The sequence below is a fragment of the Indicator indicator genome, chromosome 8 (assembly GCF_027791375.1).
Source record: "Indicator indicator isolate 239-I01 chromosome 8, UM_Iind_1.1, whole genome shotgun sequence".
Lineage (NCBI taxonomy): Eukaryota > Metazoa > Chordata > Aves > Piciformes > Indicatoridae > Indicator > Indicator indicator.
The window spans coordinates 34,617,484-34,639,824 of NC_072017.1; the positions used below are offsets into that span (position 1 = coordinate 34,617,484).

Genomic DNA, 22,341 nt, shown 5'->3' on the forward strand with positions numbered 1-22,341 from the left:
TTACTGTCCCAGAAGAGAATAGCAGTCTCATTGCTCATCAAAATCACAGGGTATGCAGAAAAAGTAACAAACAGCCAGTGGATATTTTTAGGGAGGCAGAAAATCTCATGTACAGAATAGACAACATAAACTCAAATGAAATGGAAATCCAAAATCCAGAACAGAACTGTTAGAGTTCTGGGAAGTTGTCAGGCTGATTTACTGGGAACTATAGAGATCAGATCCTGAGCTTGTAATTCTTACTACACAGATTAAATCAGATCCTGAGTTTGTAATTCTTACTACACAGATTGTTTAAATGCTCTAAAGCAGGGATTTCCAAAGTGAAGCCTCTGAGCCCATGCAAACTGCAAAGCATTTATGTCCCACAGAGGGATTTTTTAGTACTTTCCTACCATGAGTATAAAATGCTGCAGTGCAGATGAATTTCGTTATGTATCCTGAACTTCAGGGTGTTTTTCCATGAATAAAATACTAGGAACCACTGTGCAGCTGTCTTAGAGCATTTAGAGTGGTTTTCAGACCTGGTTGGGAAGGGGCATATACTGGCTTCATCTACTGTGTTCATTCAGTTAGATTTTTTTGCTGTTTTACTTTGGTAGGTTGAAATGTGTACCGAATAAGGTGCACAGAAGAGAAATGTTTACAGGATGCTGGCTGATCAGAAAGCAAAGTGTTAGAACTAGCATATTTCTGGTAAAACCAGATGTAAAGTCTTCCCCTGTTTTGCTTTGCTTTATGGAGGAAACATGGGACCACAGATGTATGTGCAGGTTTTACATGCTGGAGAAAATACTCGTGAGTGTATTGCTAGAGTCCTTCCAATTTCCATGATCCACTGAGTTAAATGTATGACAACAGTGGGAGAGTTCTCTTCATCGTGTGTGCTACAGCAGGAACATTGACACCACCTCCGGAACGGCGTCGGAAACCAACAGCTGGCACCGCTTCTCACTCGCTCAGTACCCCTTCTGCAAGAAGGGCTTCTGGTATTGCTTTTGTTACCTTACCTCAATGTGGAGGAGTCCTCTCTGTGTGGTCTCTGGAGATCCCTTCCTGACGAAGGCAGCTGGGTTTCTAACAGGTTTGAGCTGGTATTTGACAGGCTCAGATCCTCACTGCAAACTGGGAAGAGGATTGCTGGTGAGCATTAATGTTTTCACCTTGTCTTTACACTTTGCTTTCTTTGGAAAGTCATTTTACTTTTGATCTGAGAAAACTGGGGGCTTTCAATCTCAACTAATTACTGTGGCTGTGAAAGGTAGAGGCTGACAACTGCCTGTGTAAGTTGCGATGAGTGGATGTGATGCTGTATCTGAAAAAGTCAAGCAGCATCTGTTGAGCTGCTGCAGGTAACAGTGACATGGCAGCTTGGTATTTCCACAAGTGCATTGGACATCACCTCTTCATTCTAATGTGTGTTGTGTGGTGTCATAAGTGTCTTGAGTGTCAGGCAGCATAGTAGGAACAGATCAGAACCTCTCTGTCAACTGAGATGTGGTCATTGGTTTTCTTACACCAGGGCATGTACAACTGTCCAGGGTTTTTCCCCTTGCCCTCTGACAGTGTAAGTGCATTCAGATACCTCTACTAACATGAGGGGACAGCTTCTGGGGCCTGAGCCTTTGTTACCCCGCACAGCACAGCCATCCCTTCTCCACAGTGCTTGGACCTACCTGGAGCAGTCACGAGGCATGTTCATATGCTTTGGGCATGCTTTGGGTCTGTGCTCAGCTGTGATGCCTCAGAGAAATAAAGAAGGCCATGCTGTTTACAGTGTCCCTTAGTTGATGCCACATTATGAATTACTAGAATTGCTTGTTTTAAATGTGTGAAGTGTTCTGTATACATTTTAGGACTGGTCCTTGCATTGATGACCTCTGTCTAGTCCTCTTGATGAGTGATACCCGATGTGTTAGCAAACAAAAGAGACAAAAGAAAAATGAGATCTAAAAAGATCCCAACAGCCATCTGCAGAGTTCCCATCTCCTGAATAACAAGCATCATTCTATTATATTCATTCCTTAGTATTCTGTGTATTTGTCATCCCTTGCTGTGCTACATCTAATTTGCAGTCTAATCCCTACCAGAAAAAGAACTTGCAAGTTTTAGTTGCCTACGTGCTATGCACACTCAGTTTAAATCTCAAAATGGTTATGTACTGAGGGAGGAAAAAAAAAATGAATGGGCAAAGATAGGAGTCTCTCCTTGCAACTTATCCCAACTAACAATTTAGCCTTCCTTCTCCTTTCTTCATTAATCTAAAATGAATGAAGCAAAACCCTGCTAAGAACAAGGAGAAAGCCTGCAAACTCACTGTGATTTGCAGCTGAGTTGAAATGTGTTAATAAATGCAACCCCAGAGTATTAATTAATTTGCATTATCACTTAGCCCTGTGTTCCCATAAAAATTTTGTTCCCCTGGACTTTAAATTTGAATGTTTCCTAAATAAAACAGCCATGGCAACAGATAATTTTGTTTGGAGCATCGGTTCAAGTGGAGCTGATGAATAAATGCATCCTGAATATCCCTAAGCAGACTGAATTCAAATTAATTTATTAAATTTAAAATAATGTCTTGATTTTTTTTCCTCCTTTATTTTCGTTCTGCAGAAAGTGTTAAGTAAGTAATTATTAGGCATGATGAGCTCATGTATTCTTCCAGAGGGCAGGTGCATCAGTTTAGCTTTATTTGAATCATTAATGTATAGTGGCTAACTGTTGTTTGATTTTTAGAGGCAATATTGCTAGTACCACAAATCAGGCAACCTCCCTCACAGTCTGGATTGTAAATTAGAAACCATATCTTGGTTATCATTGCCTCTTAACTGAGATGAGTTGTCCTCTCCTATAATGTAGCTCTTGCCCCATTTTGATTGCCTGTGTCACTAATGATACCACTTATCCCTAGCCTATCACTAAGCCATTTTTGAGCAGTCACAGTGCATCTGTGACTCTGTTCCATTATGGCTTTGTGCTAGAACCTCAATTAATCCTGAAAATAAAATCCCTGTTTGTTTTGTCACCTTGCAGCTATTATACAAAAAATCCTTTCTCTTTGTAGGCCCTTTATACTCCTCACAGCTCCTAGCACAGTGTGTGACTGTACTGTGTTCTTTCTGGTACAGAATGATACAGGAGGGACCTAGATTTCAAGTGTTTCCAGCCCTTCCATTTGTGGTCATAAGCGTGAAAATATTAACCACCTTTTCAAGCCTCATAACATCATTTACCTGCATGTGCAGACAGCCTGAACCGGACATCTGTAGCTAGTCTGAAGGAGATAGAAAAGGCAATTCAGAGCTCTTTGGATCCTGCTCACTTGCCAAGCCTTCTGTTGGGGATTTTCCCAGTTCTGCATATTTGCCACAAGATTTGTGTTTTGTCACACTTTCCAGTTTCAGGTCCTGCTGGAAAATACTGCAGTAGTTTCTTACTCTGAGTTTGGTTTTTCTGGAGAAATAATGAGGTTACACTGCATTTCTAAAAAGTGATCTTGCTATCTAAGACATAAAAATGTATTTAGGGCATGGAAAGAACTTCTTAAGAAAGATGTTGAGATGCTCAAATATGTCTAGAGAAGGGCAACAAAGCTGGTGAGAGGGGTCTGGAGCACAAGCCCTGTGAGGAGTGGCTGAGGGAGCTGGGGTTGTTTAGCCTGGAGAAAAGGAGGCTCAGGGGAGACCTTCTTGCTCTCTACAACTACCTGAAGGGAGGTGGTAGCAAGGTGGGGGTTGGTCTCTTCTCCCAGGCAGCCATTGACAGAAGGAGAGGACACAGTCTCAAGCTGCACCAGAGGAGGTTCAGGCTGGACGTTAGGAAAAAATTCTTCACAGAAAGTGATTTGCCATTGGAATGGGCTGCCCAGGGAGGTGGTGGAGTCACTGTCCCTGAAAGTGTTTAAATAAAGACTGGATGAGGAACTTAGTGCCATGGTTTTGTTGATTAGATGGTGCTGGTTGATAGGTTGGACTTGATCTTGAAGGTCTTCTCCAACCTGGCTGATTCTGTGATTCATCTGTGTCCTGTAGCAACTGAGGGAGGAAAGAATGAAGTGGAGTTACTTATTAGTTCATACAGCCTCCTTTAATTCTGAGAAACTGAGAGGAGATATGTCATGGGCAAAAATTATACAGCATGTAGGAGGTTGGGACATGTAATTTGTAGATTTTGTCCTACAAGCATCTACAGGCACTTTAGCCACTCACAATATGATTAAAAATTCCAAAGGACTCTTTTCCTGATGATACAGATGGTATTGAAGGGTGCACATGCAGTAAAAAAAATCAGCGGGAAAGTGCTGCAACTTTTGAATAGGATTATCTCTGGCAGAGAGGTTCTGAGACCTTCCTCAGTTCAAGGACTGTGGCATTCTGACATTAAAAAAAAATACTGCTGTGTGAATACTGAAGGAACATTTGATTTATCTTCCATAAGAAATAATGGAATATATTCCTGTGCAAGATTACCTACTTCTTTCATTCCACTGCTGTGTTGGAGCAGCTTGTAAGGAATTTGAATATGGGAACGAAGGAGCAAATTGCTGGAGTCTTCCCTAAAGCGGTGGCAGTCGTACAGCAGTGCATGCAGACCTCTTTCCAGGCATTCCAGAAACAGGGATTTGTTTTCATTGACTTTACCCACACTGAATATTTGCTGCCAGCTAAAATCATTTCAGCAAGATGTGGCATGCAAAGTGGTTTTAACAATTTTACATTGAACTGGAGGAGTAATTCCATTTCTGATTGCTCCAGCACTGCAAAACTCAGCAGAAATCTCAAAGCCTATCAATTAAAGTGCTTTCTAATCAGGGACATTGTTGAGTGTATCCCTTCTCATCCTTACACAGGGAAGCTCAGGCTGCTCCCATTGCCTCTGTGTTCTGTTTAGTTTAGTTTGAAAGAGGAGGCTGAGGGGAGACCGCGTTGCTCTCTACAGCTGCCTGAAAAGACATCATGGAGAGGCTGATGCATGCTGGTCTCTTCTCACAGGTAATTAGTGATAGAACAAGAGGGAATGGCCTCAAGCTGCGACTGGGTAGGTTTAGGCTGGACATTAATAAAAATTTTTCCACAAGAAGAATGGTCAAGCTTTGGAATGGGCTGCCCAGACACCAACCCTGGATGTGTTTAAAAGTGGTTTGGATGTGATGCTTGGGGATGTGGTTTAGAAGTGAACCTTGTAGAGAAGGGTTAATGATTGGACTTGGTGATCCTGAGGGTCTTTTCCAGCCTGAATGTTTCTGTGATTCTGGTTAATTTCTTCTTTGAAAAGAGAGTACAGTTTCAAGCAGAGAAGAAAACACTGCAACCATATTGTCATGGTAGGGCCATGACATGGCCCAGTACAAACCTAGACAGGCCTTAAGATTTCTAGACAAGGTCCCTTTCTCTCCCTTCCTTCCTGCAGAAAAATAGGGCAACACAGAAAAAAGAACAAAGGGGAGAGGACTCCTGCCTGTCTGGTAAACAAGCTGGGGTGAGAGCACATAAGCTGACCACTGCTCCCCCAGATACAAGGGCTTTGTTTCTGCCCTTTTATGGTTATAACCTGCCAGAAGGCCTTTCCATTGGGCAGCTATGAGTTAGCTTCAGTGCCCCATTGGACCAATCGATCTCTGGCAATTTGTATATATACAAGTGACTTGGTAGTCATCCTTGCCTTGCTCAAGCCTTGCCCTGCTTAAGCCTTGCTTTCGAGCCTTCTTGGACCCGTCTTGTAGAAGCTGTCTTGAGTTGCCTTGCCCTGCCTTGAGTGCCTGGTCCAGAGCCTGGGCTAAAGCCACGAGTCATACACATGCAAGCCAGAGAAGCCACAAGCCTAGAAGCCGGATCCGCCTAGGCTGCTTCCCCTTGCTACTAGAACTGTGCCGTGCCTCAGTTTACCCAGGAACCAAGCAAGCGCCTGTTGTGAAGAGCGTCATTAACTGCCCCCTGTCTGCTGAAGCCAGACCAGCCTGGGACCACACAGTAAACTCTCCTTGCTGGCAATCTGCCATGCCCGCGCTGTATGAGAGCGCCCCAAAGCTAACACAGCAGCAGCAGCATCCCCCATGTGAGTGTGAGTAACTAATTCATTGCCCTTTGGGTTTTAAAGGTTCTTATCGAGCCTCCCCCTGCTGTACTTGAGCACTATCTGCTGTCGGGGACGTTCTCTTTCCAAGTTATTGCCTCCTAATTTGCATTAAATTGTTTATATTTGCCCTAAGACTGCATATTCCCATTGTAAATATACATTCCAACCATACAACGATTCTATTCAATGAGTTTGGCAATTTTCATTAGTAAAGGGTTACTGTTTTTTATTAATACTTGTTTGCCATATCATTTGTTATTGTTGTGAGGGTAATTAATAATTCCCCCTTCAAAACATGTATTTAGCGGGATTCATTGAGAATTAGAGAGAAGTGTATTCCAAAAGGTAAAATCTCTCAGGCTTAGGCTGAAACCAGGGGTATAACCTCAGGTGATGGTGCTAATGCATTCTTTTACTCTCCCTATATAGCCTGAGAGTGTTTTGAGGAACATCAAGGCCTGAGCTGTTTTCACTCATTACCACCTTCCATACAAGCCTACTGAGGAGGCAGCATGAAGACTTTATTCTACAGTGTAGAGGATGCACCCTTAGGAATTGTGCTCCTTCCTCACCTCTTCATGTAGAACATGCAGCATTGAGGTGTCACAAGGATCTTCAGCATCCATTTTATGTGTTTCCCTGAGAGAAGTGGTTGCATCATACAAAGCAGGCAGACAAGGAGCAAAGCAAGCTTCACTGGGTTTCCTTGGTCAGCAAGAGCAGGTTGCCAGGCTTTGGAGGTTACCATGCAGTGTGTGCCAGCTCTGCTGCTTGTAGCGGGCCTTGGCTCCCGAGCAAGTATTTGCATCGTTGCACCGGTGTGTTTGCTGCATTGCAGTGATGTCAGAAAGATTCCGTAATGGGAAGGAGTACTGGATTATCCGTTTGCAACCTCAAATCAGAACTGAAACTTAAGGACAGCCTGTATGGCAGTAGCTAAGGCAGACACCAAGCGCTTCCCACCTTCCCGGGGCTGTACATACACTGCCAGCAAAAGCTGGACTGCAGCATTTCAGGGTGTATCCAAGCTGGCTGTACAGGTGTGGGGCTTGAGGGGCTGTGCTAGTGGAGTAAGTGATCATGCTTTGCTGTTCCTAGAGCTTGAACAAAGTAGTCAAAAACACACATAGTCTCTTTCTGGAGCAGTGTCATTATTCTCACCCAATGTTATTGTGTTTTTTCTGACTTAGCTTTCCCCAGAAAATGAGAGACAGGCTGCAGTAGGTGCCTGTACCACGTGAAGAACTGAGAAGGTCTATCAGGGTTTTTTTTTATAATGTGTAACATGTTACTCTGCTAAGTCTATTTTATTTTCTTTAAAGCTTCTTGTCATGATATCTGTACTACCAGCAACCTTGCCATTCTGTGCAGAACAATTTTTCAAGTAATTAACATTAGACTGACAAGTGGGTTGAGAAGCACTCCCTAGGCTACAAGAAGACATTTTCTTCAGATTCCTTTCATGAACCTCCTTCCCTTGTTCAGAATGTGTGATGGGGTTTGCTGCCATTTTTCACTAACTTCCTTATATTCTTAATTTTGTTTTAGTGTTTCAGCAAAAGGCCGCTCAAGTGCCCAGTGAAAACAACAGGATCTACTGCCATGCCAGGAAGCCTGGTACAGAATTTCATTTATCTTTTTAACTGCCTTGATGCTTTTCAGAACTAGCAAAGATTTGCTGTGATTCGATTTTGACTGATTCAGCATCTGTTTTCCCACATGATGATTTATGACCTTATTGATATGGCAACATTAAGAGATCAGATTCAAGAAAGACGAATTAAAGTTACAGTCTTGTGGGGAAGTTGTGGAGTCAGAATTACTTTAGACTTTTCAGTTTCCTTTCTCTGTTGTGATTAAAATGGAGAAGGGGCCTGTCTGAACCTCACAAGGTTCAACGAGGCCAAGTGCAAGGACAATATGATCCATCAGTGTGTACAGTTGAAGCCCAGAAAGCCAACTGGATCCTGGGCTGCATTAAGAGAAGTGTGGCCAGCAGGTCAAGTGAGGTGATTCTCCTCCTCTACATTACTCTTATGGGACTTCACCTGGAGTACTGAGTCCAGTTCTGCAACCCCTATTAAAATAAAGATCTGGACATGCTGGAATGTGTCCAGAGAAGGGCCATGAGGATGATCAGAGGCCTGGAGCATCTCTCCTATGAGGACATGCTGAGACAGTTGGGGTTGTTCAGCTTGAAGAGAAGGCTCTGAGGAGACCTTATTGTGGCCTTCCAGTATCTGAAGGGGGCCTACAAGAAAGCTGGGGAGGGACTTTTTAGGGTGTCAGGTAGTGATAGGACTAGGGGGAACTGGATCCAAGGTAGTAGACAGGAGAGTTAGATTAGATGTTAGGAAGAAATTCTTCACCATGAGTGTGGTGATGAGGTGGTGGAAGCCCCATCCCTGGAAGTTTCTCAGGCCAGGCTGGATAGGGCTCTGGGCAACCTGGTTAAGTGGAAAGTATCCCTGCCTGTGGCAGGGGGATTGGAACTAGATGATCCTTGAGGTCCCTTCCTATGCTGACCATTCTAGGATTCCTGCACCTAAGTAGAGGCAATCCCTGGTATCAATTCAGGCTGCATGATGAGTGGATTGAGAGCAGCTCTGCAGAGGAGGACTTAGTAACAGTGGTATTACTGTTAGCAATAGTAAGAAGGACATTTTTCAAGATGCTGCTCTGCTGCCAAGAAGTACTGGGAGAATCCTCATTACTTTGCTGCATTTTTCTCACTAAAAAAAAAAAAAAAAAAAAAAAAAAAACAAAAAACCTCAAACCAGAAAGAAGAGAGGGGAGAAGGCACCCTAAAGATGTTCTGCTTTTATTGATGCCAGCTGGTAAAAATCACTTAGGTGCCTTTGAAAAAAGCATTTGCATCCTAAAGAAAAAGGAATGAAATGGGTTAATCATGGCTTTTCTACCTTTCCCTTTCTAGGTTTTATAGCAGCACAGAGAGGCCATCCTGACACAGTAACTGACAGCACTGTGAAACACAGCCTGCCTGCTGAGCAGGAGGAACTCATCCACTTGCAGGAGCAGGTGAAGAGGGGAAACATTTCCGTGGATGAAGCCCTTGACAGATTTAAACAGTGGCAGAATGAAAACCAGAGACGACAGACCGCTCAACAGGTATGAGTCTGAAATTTATGGTTTTTGACAGGAATCTTGATCAGAGACTCCAAAAACAAACTCTTGTATTTTATGTCATATGTGTGAACTCAAGAAGTAAGAGTCATGATTTATATGCCTGTCAGCTCCCCAAGCATTTGCTGCTTATGGTTCTGAATCCTCTTGATATCATTTTCCACTGTTGTTTGATTATGAGAGGCTTCTTTGATTTATTTTTCCTAACTTCAGGTGCTGTTGCATTTGGTTAAAAAAAAATGAGTTAAATATGTGGTGAACCTCATGAGGTTCAATAACAGCAAGTGCAGGGCTCTGCACCTGGGCCAGAACAATCCTCACTATCAATACAGACTAGGGCATGAGGTGATAGAAAGCAACCCTGTGGAAAAAGACTTGGGGATGCTGATGGATGAGAAGCTGGACATGAGGAGCAATGGCTTTAAGCTGGAGAAGAGCAGATTTAGATTAGATGTTAGGAACAAGTTGTTTACTGTGAGGTGGTGGAACACTGGAACAGGTTGCCTAGGGAGGTGGTTGAGGCCCCCTCCCTGGAGGTATTCAAGGTGAGGCTCAACGAGGCCCTGGGCAGCCTGATCTAGTTGGGGATGTCCCTGCTGACTGCAGGGAGGTCAGACTGGATGAGCTTTAGAGGTCCCTTCCAGCCCAGACCATTCTGTGATCTTTTAAGACTTTTGTTCTAAACTGTGAGGGTATGCTTAGGTCTGTGCATCTTTTATGAAACCACAAACCTTCTCTAGCTGAATGCACTATTGAACAGCATCAGCTACCAAACTAACTCTATCAAGCATACATTGTTAATATGTATTGACTTGCACCAGGCTTTGTGCCTGGCTGAAAGTGCTGAATCTGCTTAGTGAAACTTGTGATTGTAGCAGCAGCTCCTTTATAGTCAATATATGCAGTAAATTGAGGTGCACAAACCCAGGATTTACAGAGGCCACACAGTGAGTCACTGGAAGAACTGCATGAGAGCCAGTAGCTAAGGAGCAAGGCACAGAGAGGGTTCTTTAATTACTTTTAACAAGACAGCTGGAGGAAGAGCTTATCCTCTCCTTTTACAGAGACTGTGCATTAACAACAGTATTTTTGTATTGTCCTTTAAGTGCATTTAGTGGAGAAAGGAAAGCCAAAGGTAGTCTGCTGCACTGCAGAGGAGGAGAGCTAGCAGATGCTGCCAGTGAGGAGATACTAAATGTTCTTTGTGTTTTCACTTACTGAAGAAATAGTGCAAGCTTTGGCATCACAGCAGAATACTTAACAGCCAAAGTGCCAGGGCTTAGAATGGGATAGGAGCCCTGTTCTCAGCCTGGGCACCAGCAGCACAGCACTGGCTGTTGGGCAGCAGAGCCAGAGTGTGGCAGATGCTCCCTTCCCAGTCTTCAGCCAAGCACTAGATGGGAATTGCTAGTATTGATGAATCAGTCAGAGGAGTTACTTGTGGAAGAACATGGTGCATGCAAAGATAGCAACAGTTGTCTTTTTATTTTTTCTCTTAGGTAACTAGCAGATGCCTGTATATTGAGAAGGATTTACTTGGCCTGTTTTCACTGCTTAAGGGAAAGCTCTGCTCTCTAGTGGTGTTTATACCCTGCAAGTGACTACTTGGATTTTGTACCACAGTAGGAACATGATGAAGGGAACGTCCTGTTTAACCAACTTCATTTCCTTTTATGACAAAGGCAACCATCTGGCTGATGAAGGGAAGCCAGGAGATTTGGTGGTTTGGGATTTTAGCAAAGCTATTGATGCTGTCTCTCACAGTGCCCTTCTGGATAAAACATCCAGCACACTGCTGGACAAGTGAGCAATTCACTGGCTGACAGGTTAGGCTCAAAGAGTTATAGTAAGTGGGGTCACATCAAGCTGGTGGCCAGTCACCAGTGTAGTTCCCCAAGAAGTGCCCAGGGAGGTTGTGGGTGTCCCTTACCTGGAAGTGTTCAAGGCCAGCTTGGATGAGGGCTGAGGGTATCCCTGCGAATATCAGGGGCATTGAAACTAGATGATCTTCAAGGTCCCTTCCAACCAAAACCATCCTGTGACTACATGAATTCACATGCCATCACCACAGCTGTCTGGTCCTCACTGGGATTTGTGAGGGGAAAAAAAAAAAAAAAAACCACTTGTCCATAGTAAAAAATAACCCCCAAGCCTCTGTAGGATAATGGTGGAATCAGTGTAACTTCCTGATGGGAAGAAACTCCACAAGACTCAAAGGTATAAATGATCAAATAAGCACCTACTTAAGAGTGCATCCCAGACAATTTTCAGGTTTTTAATTATTTTCCTGGAGAGAAGCTCAGTGTTCAGAATGCTAAAGAATCAAGCTTTTTATGCTGCTTCATTATTTCTACAAGTAAAGCTCCTTTGCTGACTGCTGCTGCTGGCTTTATGCTTGTTTTTCATTTAAAGGAAAAAGTGCACCACCTTCGAGACACCTCTGCCGGAAACAGACTAGAAAAAGAGAATCTAAATGGTGAGTTGCACTTGCTCTGCCTTTCAGAACACTGAAACCTTGAACTGCAAGTACACTGCAAAGGTCTGATCCAAAGCATAAGGAGACTTTTGGCTCAGGCACTGAATTTGTAATGAGGATTTTCTGTATCTGACCACATTTAAGTTATTTTAGTGAAACCAAGCCTTCACCAGGGTCAAGATTTCATCCCAAAGGCGAGCTCATTGAGAGTTAATGGGGCAGAAAATTTCTCAAATCCTTGTGGCTGAGCTTTTCTGGAGCCTGTTTCCTACCGCTTCATCACATTTAAGGTAGATGATTTCTGTAGAACAACTTAGTTGATGATGTCCATATTTTATTTGTAAATCAGCTCTCAATTTGCACTTACAAATACTCAATGAACTTGCCACTGCTACAGCAGTTAAGTGTTCTGAGTCATTAATAAAAGCTGTAACTATTGGTCATTTAGGATGCTTTTTTCCCTTTGTGACTGGATGTCATCTGCAGCAGTGTAAATCACCAGTATTTCCTGCAAATTATTTTCTCCTGTTGTTATGAAAAGATTTTAGATGCTATTGACTTCAGGCCTGTGATTTCTGTAAACTCCAGGATTGTGTGTTCATGGAAGGGAAACTTAGTCTCATTTGTATATTGCCATTTAAAAATCAGCACCTAAATACAGAAGGTGCTAATAAATGAAAGAAAAATAATCATAGAATTATAAATTCCTAGAATGCTTTTGGTTGGGAGGGACTTTTAAAGGTCATCTAGTCCAGAGCCCCTGTAGTGAGCAGGGATGTCTTTAACTAGATCAGGTTGCTCAGAGCCTGGCCAAATCATTCCACAGTACTGCTTTCATTATTCTTAGACAGTTGTGTTCACATGGACTTGTGAGATAGTGAATGGAGTGAAAATCTTGCTGGCCCAGTGGCAGAGCTGCAGTCTAGACCATCTCTATTTCAGATGAAGTATCCTGCATAGCTGGCAGGGGTGCAGCACTGCACAGGAGACCAAGCATTTGTTCCTGCAGTCTGTTTTCTGTAGGCAAGTGACAGTTCAGGGTGATTCGAGGGTGATTCCTGGGAGGTATTTATCTGTAGGGTTTTCTCATAAGGCTGCATCAGTCCTGCCTCTGGAGCTGTCTCTCTCTCTCCAGCATTCGGTTATTGACTCATAGCAGCAGAAATGTTTTAGCAACAGCAGAATTGTAAATGTTATGAGAGTCCCTAGGAGCTTGGATACCAATTGCTGTGTTCCCTTCTGTCTTAACCTCTCTGCCCTCTGTTACACTGCCTGCTATCCTGTGATGCATAGAAAAGCAGTGGCAGAACACTGCAGCACTGCAATGGGAGGAATCATGATGGAGGCCCTTGTCTTGCCCAGCAGTGCCCTTTATTATCAGAGATTTAAATTCTTGGAAACAGGAATTTCTGAAAGTTGGAACTCCTGCTACAGCTGGAGGCACATGGATAGCAAGAGGCAAGAAGGATCGCAGAAGACCAGTAGCTAAGTCCAGACATAAATAAATTGCCTGAAAGAAAAGTAGCAATCATGTTCCTTTCTCTTTTGTAGCTCCTACAGAAAGCAGACCAGAGAGCATTCCTTTTCGAGACTTTCTGTTCCACATGCCCTTTAATAAAGCCGTAAGTATGGATGGTAGCACTTCTCAGATGGGTGGACATTTGTATAGGGACTCTCCATCTGGACCTTTGCAAACATGGGCCTCCACGTTTGAAATCAGGCTTTGGATAGTCATTTTCACAGACAATTTTGGAAGACTTGATTAAAGATTTAGAGAGATCAGCTCAGAAGCCTGTTAGAAAAGGAATGTGATTTTATTTTAATGAGAAAAGAAAATATCTCCTATAAATTAGCACAGAATATAATTTTTCATTTCTTGATAAGTTTGATCTTGCTTCCACTGTAATGAAGGTTATTAATGAGAGTGGCACTTGGTTCAGTCTTCCATTATAACATTTGATGCTATCTGAAAGTTCACAGCTCAGTTTGCAACAGTTTAATATAGAACTGAAAAAAAAGTGCAAAGCAAAACTTGCTGTCATGCTTGGAGTGAAGTATCTCTAGAAAACTGTTTTAAGAACAACTAAATGACTAAGGAGGTAGAATGTCCATTTGCAGAAAGTACAGGCACAGACACAATGGTTTATCTCATTACTTTGCAGTAAGCATGTGGTCTTGCTCATCACCATTGATATCTTTTTTTCCAAGCCATCAGAACAACAAAAAAATACCTTTAAGAAAATTTCATGGAAGCACTTAAATTACCTGGGGACAAAAAGCTCTATTTTGAAATGTGAGTGGCCCCAAATTTTTTTAAGATATTTAAGGCTTTCCTGGGCATCTGGTCATCTAGAAGTAGCCTACTGACTACAGGATATTTCATCTGTAAGCCAGGCTCATCCACATTTTGGAGAGCCACCTAGCCAACTGTGGAGTACTAGAGCAGAAGACAAGGAAGATGGGGAATGATTGAACTGAAACAATTCATCTTGTGAGATATGTCTTGGCATTTGAAGTCCTCAGTGAGAGGTATCCCCTGGGAGACATTATCAAATTGAGACAGCCAGAATGCACCCACAGTGAGGTAGATGCATGCTGGATAGCCTGTATAATACCTATCTATATCTTTGGACATGTGAATTACCTGTGTAGAGCTCATTTGGCTGTTCCTGAAGCTGGCATTTCAAAACCTGCCTTCTAATGCATTTGCCTTACGGCACCTTCTGTGTCTGGCTTAGTCATCCAGCGTCTGAGCCTAAGTGCAAGAGTGCAGAAACCATGTTAGCTGGCTTGAATTGCTTGCAGTTATCCCCTCATAGCTAATCTCTGTAGGCCCTTGAATTTAGTCTTTAAGGACACAGCCTCATCAAAACCAGGAATGACTGATACTGTTTCCACTCTTGGCATAGTATAGCAAGAACAGAGTAGTGTAGTAGTAGCAGCAGCAGTGAGTAGTGTCACTGCTTCACTGTTGCCTAGGCAGCAAGGTAGAGGCCACAGAAGACAAACCATAACTCAGCTGGACTTCAGAAGACCAATAAAGCATTAAGCAAATGTTAAGTTCAGCTTTGTACTATTATTATTATTTCAATGTTAGCAACCTACAGTTTTAAATGAAGGTAAGTCTTGGGAAACATATCAGATGCTTAGAGGTCTTCCAGTGACAAATAGACCTGTGGGGCAAACAAGCAATTCAGTCTTTGCATCTGTTCCACTCTTGGGATCCTTGGCAAGGTAAGAGGCATGCTGTGGAAAGGTGAAAAGCTTTTCCCACAGGGAACTCAACTGTGAAACCATTTATTTTTTGGCTGTTAAAAATCCTCCTTATATCCAAGGAGGACAACTTTACTATCAGCTGCTATAGACTGTTTGGTAGTGACCTGCTCCTGTAAGGCACTGTAAGCAGCCACTGCTACAACAGCATCCTCTACATCATCATCCAAATTCTGATTTCTAGACCTGCAGATGCCCTCTGACCGTACAGCAGGCCTGGTTTAATTAAGTTTGCACAACCAGCTGCCAAAGAGCAAATCTCTTCCTCAGCACCTTTCACAAACTGGCAGGTTATTGATTATGTTCACTTTCCCAAATGTCTGGCTTCCTTCCTCAGCCTTCATCAGCACCTTGTTTTCAGTCCAAGCTGCTCACCAATTGCTTATTCATCAGCTGATGCCACTCCAGAATGCAGGTAGCATCTGAGCTCCCTGAAAACTAAAACTTGATTTTCAGCACAGTGACCTGTCAGAGACAATGGAAATTGGTTAATAGGAAGATGAACAAACTCTAATATTGACATGAGGATCCATGAGAACATAAACTCCTTTACTCAACCTACTTAAGCACACATAAGCCTTAGTACATGTGCAGACGGAGGAAGACATAGAAAAGAGTCCTCTCCTTGCTCCTTTCACCAGTATGCATTGCATTCTGGACCTCTAATCTTGAAGAATACTCATTTGGTGGTGGCTTACCATAGTGTCCATTGGACTTGCGAAGCTACATCTATAGCATGGTTTCCACTCTAAGTACTGCAGCTTCACATGATGTGCAAATTTAAAATCAAGAAAAAAGGAATCCGTTTCTTACCCAATTGTCACCAAATCAGGCCTTCATGAGGCACTCCCACAGTCAAACTGTTGATTGAGGAGTTCAAGAAGACAACTTAATGTCCATGTACCCCCCAGCCTCTTCTCCTTGTCACCAATAAAGATCAGCCATGCTTTTTTAGAAGTAAGGTTTGTACACCTCATGCCGTTCTCCCCTGCACCTGCCTCTCTCTGCAGGTGTCTCTTGCTCCCCTACTCCCAGGGACTTGTGTTGTATTCACATCTGAAGTAAAAGACATAAAAAGTGACTCATCCTAGGTATGCATTTTGGCAATTACATTTGAAAGCTGTTCTCTGCACTAGCCTAATTTATCATTGCTATACATCACTGTTTATTAATTGCATTTACTTCTTTTTAGGCTCCAACTAAGAACCTAACAGACAAAGAACAGATGCCTAATTAACAGAGGTAAGAGCATGTATATGAACACACACACAGAGACATTATTTGCTGTGGAAATTAAGGCTTGTGGAAGTACTTTCCATCAGAGTGCACTTGTGTAACAGTAGAATGGAAGTGCATCTCAGAGGTCTGATTTCACAAGATAAACCATGGACATCACACATTCTGGCCTATACCAAAACTTGGTTTTGGATTCTGTGATTCTGTTCTTGCTACTGCAGGGCAGACCTGGAAGCAATTAGATACTCAGCTGACTTGTGGGTTCAGCTGGAGAGCATTCCCATTAGTTGCTGCAACTTATTGAGCTTGTGCAGGTGAAGGCTGTGTTGGAGTGCAGGCCTACATACTGAGTGCACACAGAGTGACTAGCAACAGGATGTGTCCAAAAATGCTACTTAACAAAGAGACCAATGGCCACTGCAGTGCTGGAAAGTTTGCAGGTGATGATACCATCTCCACTGCAGAATTGTCTCGTGTTTGTGTTAGTGTTGTGAGTGTCTTGGGTTTGGGCATCTAATGAGATCTTTAATAGTTGGAGGTTTTAATTACTATTGGCTAACTGTGCTGCTTCCATTTTGGGTGGTTGTCTTTTGTGAGGTTTTTAATCATTTCCATTTAATCTGCGTTGAGAACAAACTTACCAGGAACTGAGCTCAGATTTCCTTGAGATCTTCAACAAATTCCCCAACCCTCGGTTCTTCTCTTAGGCACTGACCTTCTTCAGTTCATTGATCTCTGCAAGGGTAGGCAAACAGCTTCAGAAGTCACAGGTGGATTTCCTTTGGTTTCCATTGCTTCAGATGAGGTTAGGACCTGAAAATTTCAAAATGAAAGTTTATCATTTTAGACAGGAGTAGCATCTGCAATTCTGTGTTATAAAAAGGATTAACTATTTGTCCATGGTAACAAAATGATACCATTTATTAAGACAAATGTTACTTCAAAGGCTTTGTTAGCTAAGTTACTTCACCTCTCCCAACTTTCCCAAGTGGGAGGAATGATGAACTATACTGCTGAAGCATTGTTCCTGTGGCACTGAAAATGGATCATCTTCAGTGAGGCCTTTTCTGCCACCCTCCTCTCATGTAAAGGAGAGAGCAGTTGCTTGTGAGAACTGCTTCCATGCCTCATTTCTGGAGCCAGCTGCCCTGCTTACTGAAGTAGAATGCCCACACCACAGAAGAGTTGTTGCTGTTGCTGCTTATTCTCTGAATCACTTGTTCAGGTCTATCCCCTCTCCCAAAGTTCTTGTAAGACCCAAAAATTTAGTTTTGAGGCATGATCTGAAACTGAAAAATTAAAAATTTCTCCTTCAAGAGGCTGCTAAACTCCTAACAGAGCTGTTTCCTTGAGCAGAGCTGAGAAATCACCTATACTAATGGGTGAAAGAACTCTGAATGCTGAAAGCTCTGAAGCTGGACAAAACACCAGCGCCAGAGGTGCTTATGGATTACAGATGGCTGAAGTAAGATGAATCATGCAGGGGTGGGAGGAGATTACCCCTGAGATCAGAATAGGTGATCTCTGTCAATTGTTCTGTGGGAGAGAGAAGGTGAATTAGATGTGGGAGAACCTGTAAAACACAATTTATCCAGCTCATTCAATTCTGTGTGTCAATTATCCACACCAGACTCCAGAGCTTTCCTCTTCTGCAAAGCACGGCCTCTCACCAGCTTTCTTGCTGTTCTCTGTCTCCAGGTTTGGTTCAGAGGCCTTTATGCTACCACAGCACTAAACATACCAGTGTTTGAAAAGCAAAGCACTCCTGTAGAGACACAAACCATTCTATCAACCAGTCTTGAGGAGGGCAGGTTTAGACTGCAGATTAGGAAGAAATTATTTACAGTGAGAAACTGGAACAGGTTGCACAAGGCAAGTGGCCTCTCCTTGGAGGTGTGAGGAACCTGATCTAGTGGAAGGTGTCCCTGCCCATGGCAGGAGGGTTGGTACTGGAGGATCTTTAAGATCCCTTCCAACCCAAACCATTCTCTGAATCTGTGCCACAGCTGTACCACAGGAGAACGGCCTTGGCAAGGCTGAAAAAAATGCTTTGTCATGGAGGGGCTGGGTTTGTCCTTCTCTTTTACACCTTCAAGAAGATGATACTATTTTTCTGTAAGAGTTGGAAAGGAAATGCTCATTTACTGACATATCCTGGAAAACATGCCTTGAAGGGGAAATTCTAAGATCCTCTGAGCAACTACCTGCATGTCTGAAGTATATGCTTCATACTGCAGTTGTGTTGTTTTTTACATTCAGTGATGTGCCCAACCATACTGTCTATACCACTCAGGAAGACAGGACCTTTCTTGTAAGTTAAAAAAAAAAATAAAATTATCCACAACCTAAACCCAGTATCTCTAAAGACAGACCTGTATTTTTTTTATGACTAGTTGCAAGATGACTTGAGTCGTTTATTACCAAAAAAGGCAGATAAAGACATTCCAAAGCTACATTTCTATTGCTAATACTCTGGCCAAACAGCTGAGCTCCAATTCCAGTGCAAAGTTCCTATCTGTCTTGCTCATGCCTATGCCTATACCCATCACACTTCCCTTACACAAGCAGGAAGGAGAATAAATGAGCTGAGATCCAGCTGGTGAAGCTGAAGGAGCAGACTGTGTTTTGGATTCTCTCCTACTCATTTCCACAAATTCAATGTTTAATGTGATTCTAAACAAACATAGGCAGTCTATACACTAACAGGCATTTCTCATTATTTCTTACAGTGCAATTCTTCTGCCAGCTGCACGTCAGCTTCCTCTGCTTGGCCTCCAGGCCCTCATGCCTCCAGGCTGCATCCTTCCAGCACTGTGTGGTCATCGTTACACTTCCAGGGTCCTGGAATCTCTCTCCAGGGCCAGCTCTAGAAGTAGTCCAGTATCACTAAAGCAAATTCATAAGAAGGCTTAAGTCAGCACTGAATTTCACTTTTTTTTTTCCCTTTGCTATTGCTTTTTCATGACAACAGTATAGCATTTTCACAGAGATACACTGGCTATTTTTTAACAATTTATCACTTTTCTATCATTTCAGTATTTCTGTAATGCTTGATAGTTGTTGAATGAACAAAAGAGGAAGATGTGAAAGGTGAGGAAGAATGTGAAGGCATAATATATGAAATTTACTTTTTGCTTCTTGTTAGAAGACATTTCTATATAAACTTCATATATAAATTTGTCTTTCCTAAGGATAATAATTCTACTCCTTCACTACTTTAAGTACTTTCTAAAGTCAAACTGTAAATCAGTATCAATAATCTACTAATGCATTAAAGTCATTACAAGAATTTGGGTTACAAGAACATTGTGTTTTATTTAATAAGTTGCCTAAGGTAAGCAATACCCACATCAAACCCAACAGAACCTCTACTGCATTTACACAGCAAGGTGAAGAAATCAGAATTCTCAGGGCTGGAAGGGATCTCAAGGATCATCCTGTTCCAAAGCTCCTACCATGGGCAGGGATACCACACCCTACATCAGGTTGCTCAGAGCCACATCCAGCCTGGCCTTAAAAACCTCCAAGGATGAGGCTTCTACCACCTCCCTGGGCAACCTGCTCCAGAAGAATTTCCTCCTGTCATCCAATCTGAATCTACCCATTTCTAGTTTTGCTCCATTCCCCCTAGTCCTATCACTACCTGACACTCTAAAAAAATGAGTATGGTCGATACATATACTGCTCTGCACTGCCCCAGTGACAGACTCCAGGATCTCATTGAGCAAGTGGGGATGCAGGAAGATGCCAGACTCGCCCTGTTCATATGCAAAAAATTTTAAAAAGAAAAAAACACATCTCTTGTGCAACCTGATGAGGGTTTGAGAGAACTTTGTAACTTTCAGATAAGTAGGAAGGTAAGCAGGCTTTCCCCACCCTGGTTCTTTGAGCTTTGCACAATCCTTAAAAGGTAGGTAAACAAGCTGCAAGCCAGAACTGCCTCCACAGCCATCTCAATCTTTCCTAACTTCTTTGAGGATCCTGAATTGTTGATAGCCCTCAGCACTGCTGAATCGCCACTCTGCCAGTACACTACAAGATGTTTGGATTTAAACTTCAGTTAGGGAAAATTGAGAACTACTTGTAATCAGAAACTAAGTAGAAATGAACCATGCTCCTTAAGTGCATGTTAATATGACACTCGTATTTCCAGTTTCAACAAAGTACTGCACCAAGAGCTGCTACAAATAAAAATAAGCCAAAAAGACAATGTTGGGATTTTAAAACAATGACTGAATCTTGCAAGTTTGTGTCCCACATCCAGCTTTAGGCTAATAAAATTCTGTTTTAAATGGGCTGATTAAACATTTTCAGATTATCTGTTCTCTGGGGGAAACACCCATTTCTGATAGGGACACTCCCACAAACACTGCTCTGAAGTCAGAAACATTCAGTTACTGCTGTATTAATGTGGCAGCGTAGCTTAGTATTCCATACAAAGGCTTCTTCTCCTGAGCTATTTGAACCACAGCAAAAGCAATGAGATCTATAATGCCTCACAGATCTGGAAATAAAGTCAGTGTCTATGAACTGAGGCACATGAGATTGCCAGGCTTTATAGGAGAAGAGATGTGATGTTTTAAGACTCCCACCTGGAATACTGCATCCAGTTCTGGGCTCCCCAGTTCAGGAGAGATGGGGGTCTACCAGAGAGAGTCCAGCAGAGGACTACAAGGGTGAGTAAGGGACTAGAGCACCGCCTGATGAGGAAAGGCTGAGAGACCTGAGGCTGCGCAGTCTGGAGAGGAGAAGACTGAGAGGGGAATCTAATAAACATTTATAATATCTGAGGGCTGGGTGTCAGGAAGGAAGGGACAGCCTCTGCTCACTTGTGTCCTGTGATAGGACAAGGGGCAACGCATATAAGCTACAGCACAAGAAGTTCCACCTCAACATGAGGAAGAACTTCCTTACTCACAGAGCACTGGAACAGGCTTGCCAGACAGGTTGTGGAGTCTCCTTCTCTGGAGACTTTCAAGAGCTGTCTGGATGTGCTCCTGTGTGACCTGCACTAGATGGTATGGTGTGCTCTGGCTCTGTCTGTACAAACATTTGCCTCTGGAACACAGTGTGTGATAATCCACAAGCTTCCACCCCAGGGAATTACCCACAACAAAGCAGCTCTTGTGCTCTGCTTTTGCTGCTTCACTCAAGTACAGCTCCATGCATAGCAAGGACAGTAGGAGTGCAACAGGCTTCAGCAGCAGCCAAGCAGAGCACCAGTTCCAGCTGGGAACACAACCAGGGAATCCCCATTTGCAGGAAGTTAAAGACACAGGGTAACAGCAGCAAAGAGGATTTTAGGCTTTTGAACACCAAATTCAACATCAATGAGATTTAAAAGGTAAAAGCTTTGGTAATCCCTGAGCAGGAATGGGAGGAGAGCCTAGGCAGGGGCACCTCTCATGTCTTTCATCAGTGAAGCATTTGTTTAGTAGGGAATTTCCAAAAGCAAGCTTTATCCATTGAAGACGCTGACTGATTTCAGATTACCCAGCCCAGCCCATACAGTTGTTGGTTTGGGGTTTTCTCCCCTCTGTTTCAATCTCCCCCCAATTTTTGAAGGCTGTGTTGTTCTTCCAGGCAGCAAGTGCACCTAGCGTTTGACAGACACCATCTCTCACAGTTGCACAGCAGAAGTGTAACAACAGTAAATATTTAAAACTAGCTAAAGCCAGAACTGGAACAACTTTAAATCCTGAGCCTTGTTGCACAAAAAGTGATAGTATTGTCAGGTCCTCCAACTGGGACAGCTACAGGGACAGCCACACAGAGAAGTACAACTACAGACTGCAGAGTAGTCTCAAAAGGATGTAAGAACTCCACAGGGAAGACATGGCAGCGTCACTTCACTGAAGAAATGCTTTTGCCATGCTACAAGTTTGCTTGCTTCTATTACTCTGATCTTCAGCTGCGAGTGGACTTGACACAATTATTTTAATTCCTCCTCTGACTCTTAGTATTTTAATCTAAAACTAAAAAAACCTCACCCCACCAAGCCCTTTTCAGTTTCTCAGCTCAATTGCTGTCAGCATACAAAGTCTTTAACAAACTGTCCATAATCTGACATGATGCCTGCAGTATAAGATCCCACAGTGGCTGAGCTGTGCATTGAAATCAGTGCTTCTGGTTTTTTG

General features: G+C 42.9%; 1 protein-coding gene across 1 annotated transcript in view; it reads left to right on the plus strand.

Annotated features, from left to right (window-relative positions):
• The window catches only part of BANK1 (B cell scaffold protein with ankyrin repeats 1), a gene marked incomplete at its 5' end in the record, with an annotated part of 142,586 nt that extends 126,381 nt beyond the window's left edge, over positions 1 to 16,205 (plus strand). The window contains 5 exons of the mRNA XM_054382960.1: positions 7,624 to 7,692; positions 9,011 to 9,204; positions 11,632 to 11,695; positions 13,247 to 13,317; positions 16,161 to 16,205. Coding sequence (XP_054238935.1) covers positions 7,624 to 7,692; positions 9,011 to 9,204; positions 11,632 to 11,695; positions 13,247 to 13,317; positions 16,161 to 16,205 — 443 coding nt within the window. The remainder of the gene's footprint in view (positions 1 to 7,623; positions 7,693 to 9,010; positions 9,205 to 11,631; positions 11,696 to 13,246; positions 13,318 to 16,160) is intronic.
• Between the last annotated feature and the right edge of the window lie 6,136 nt (positions 16,206 to 22,341).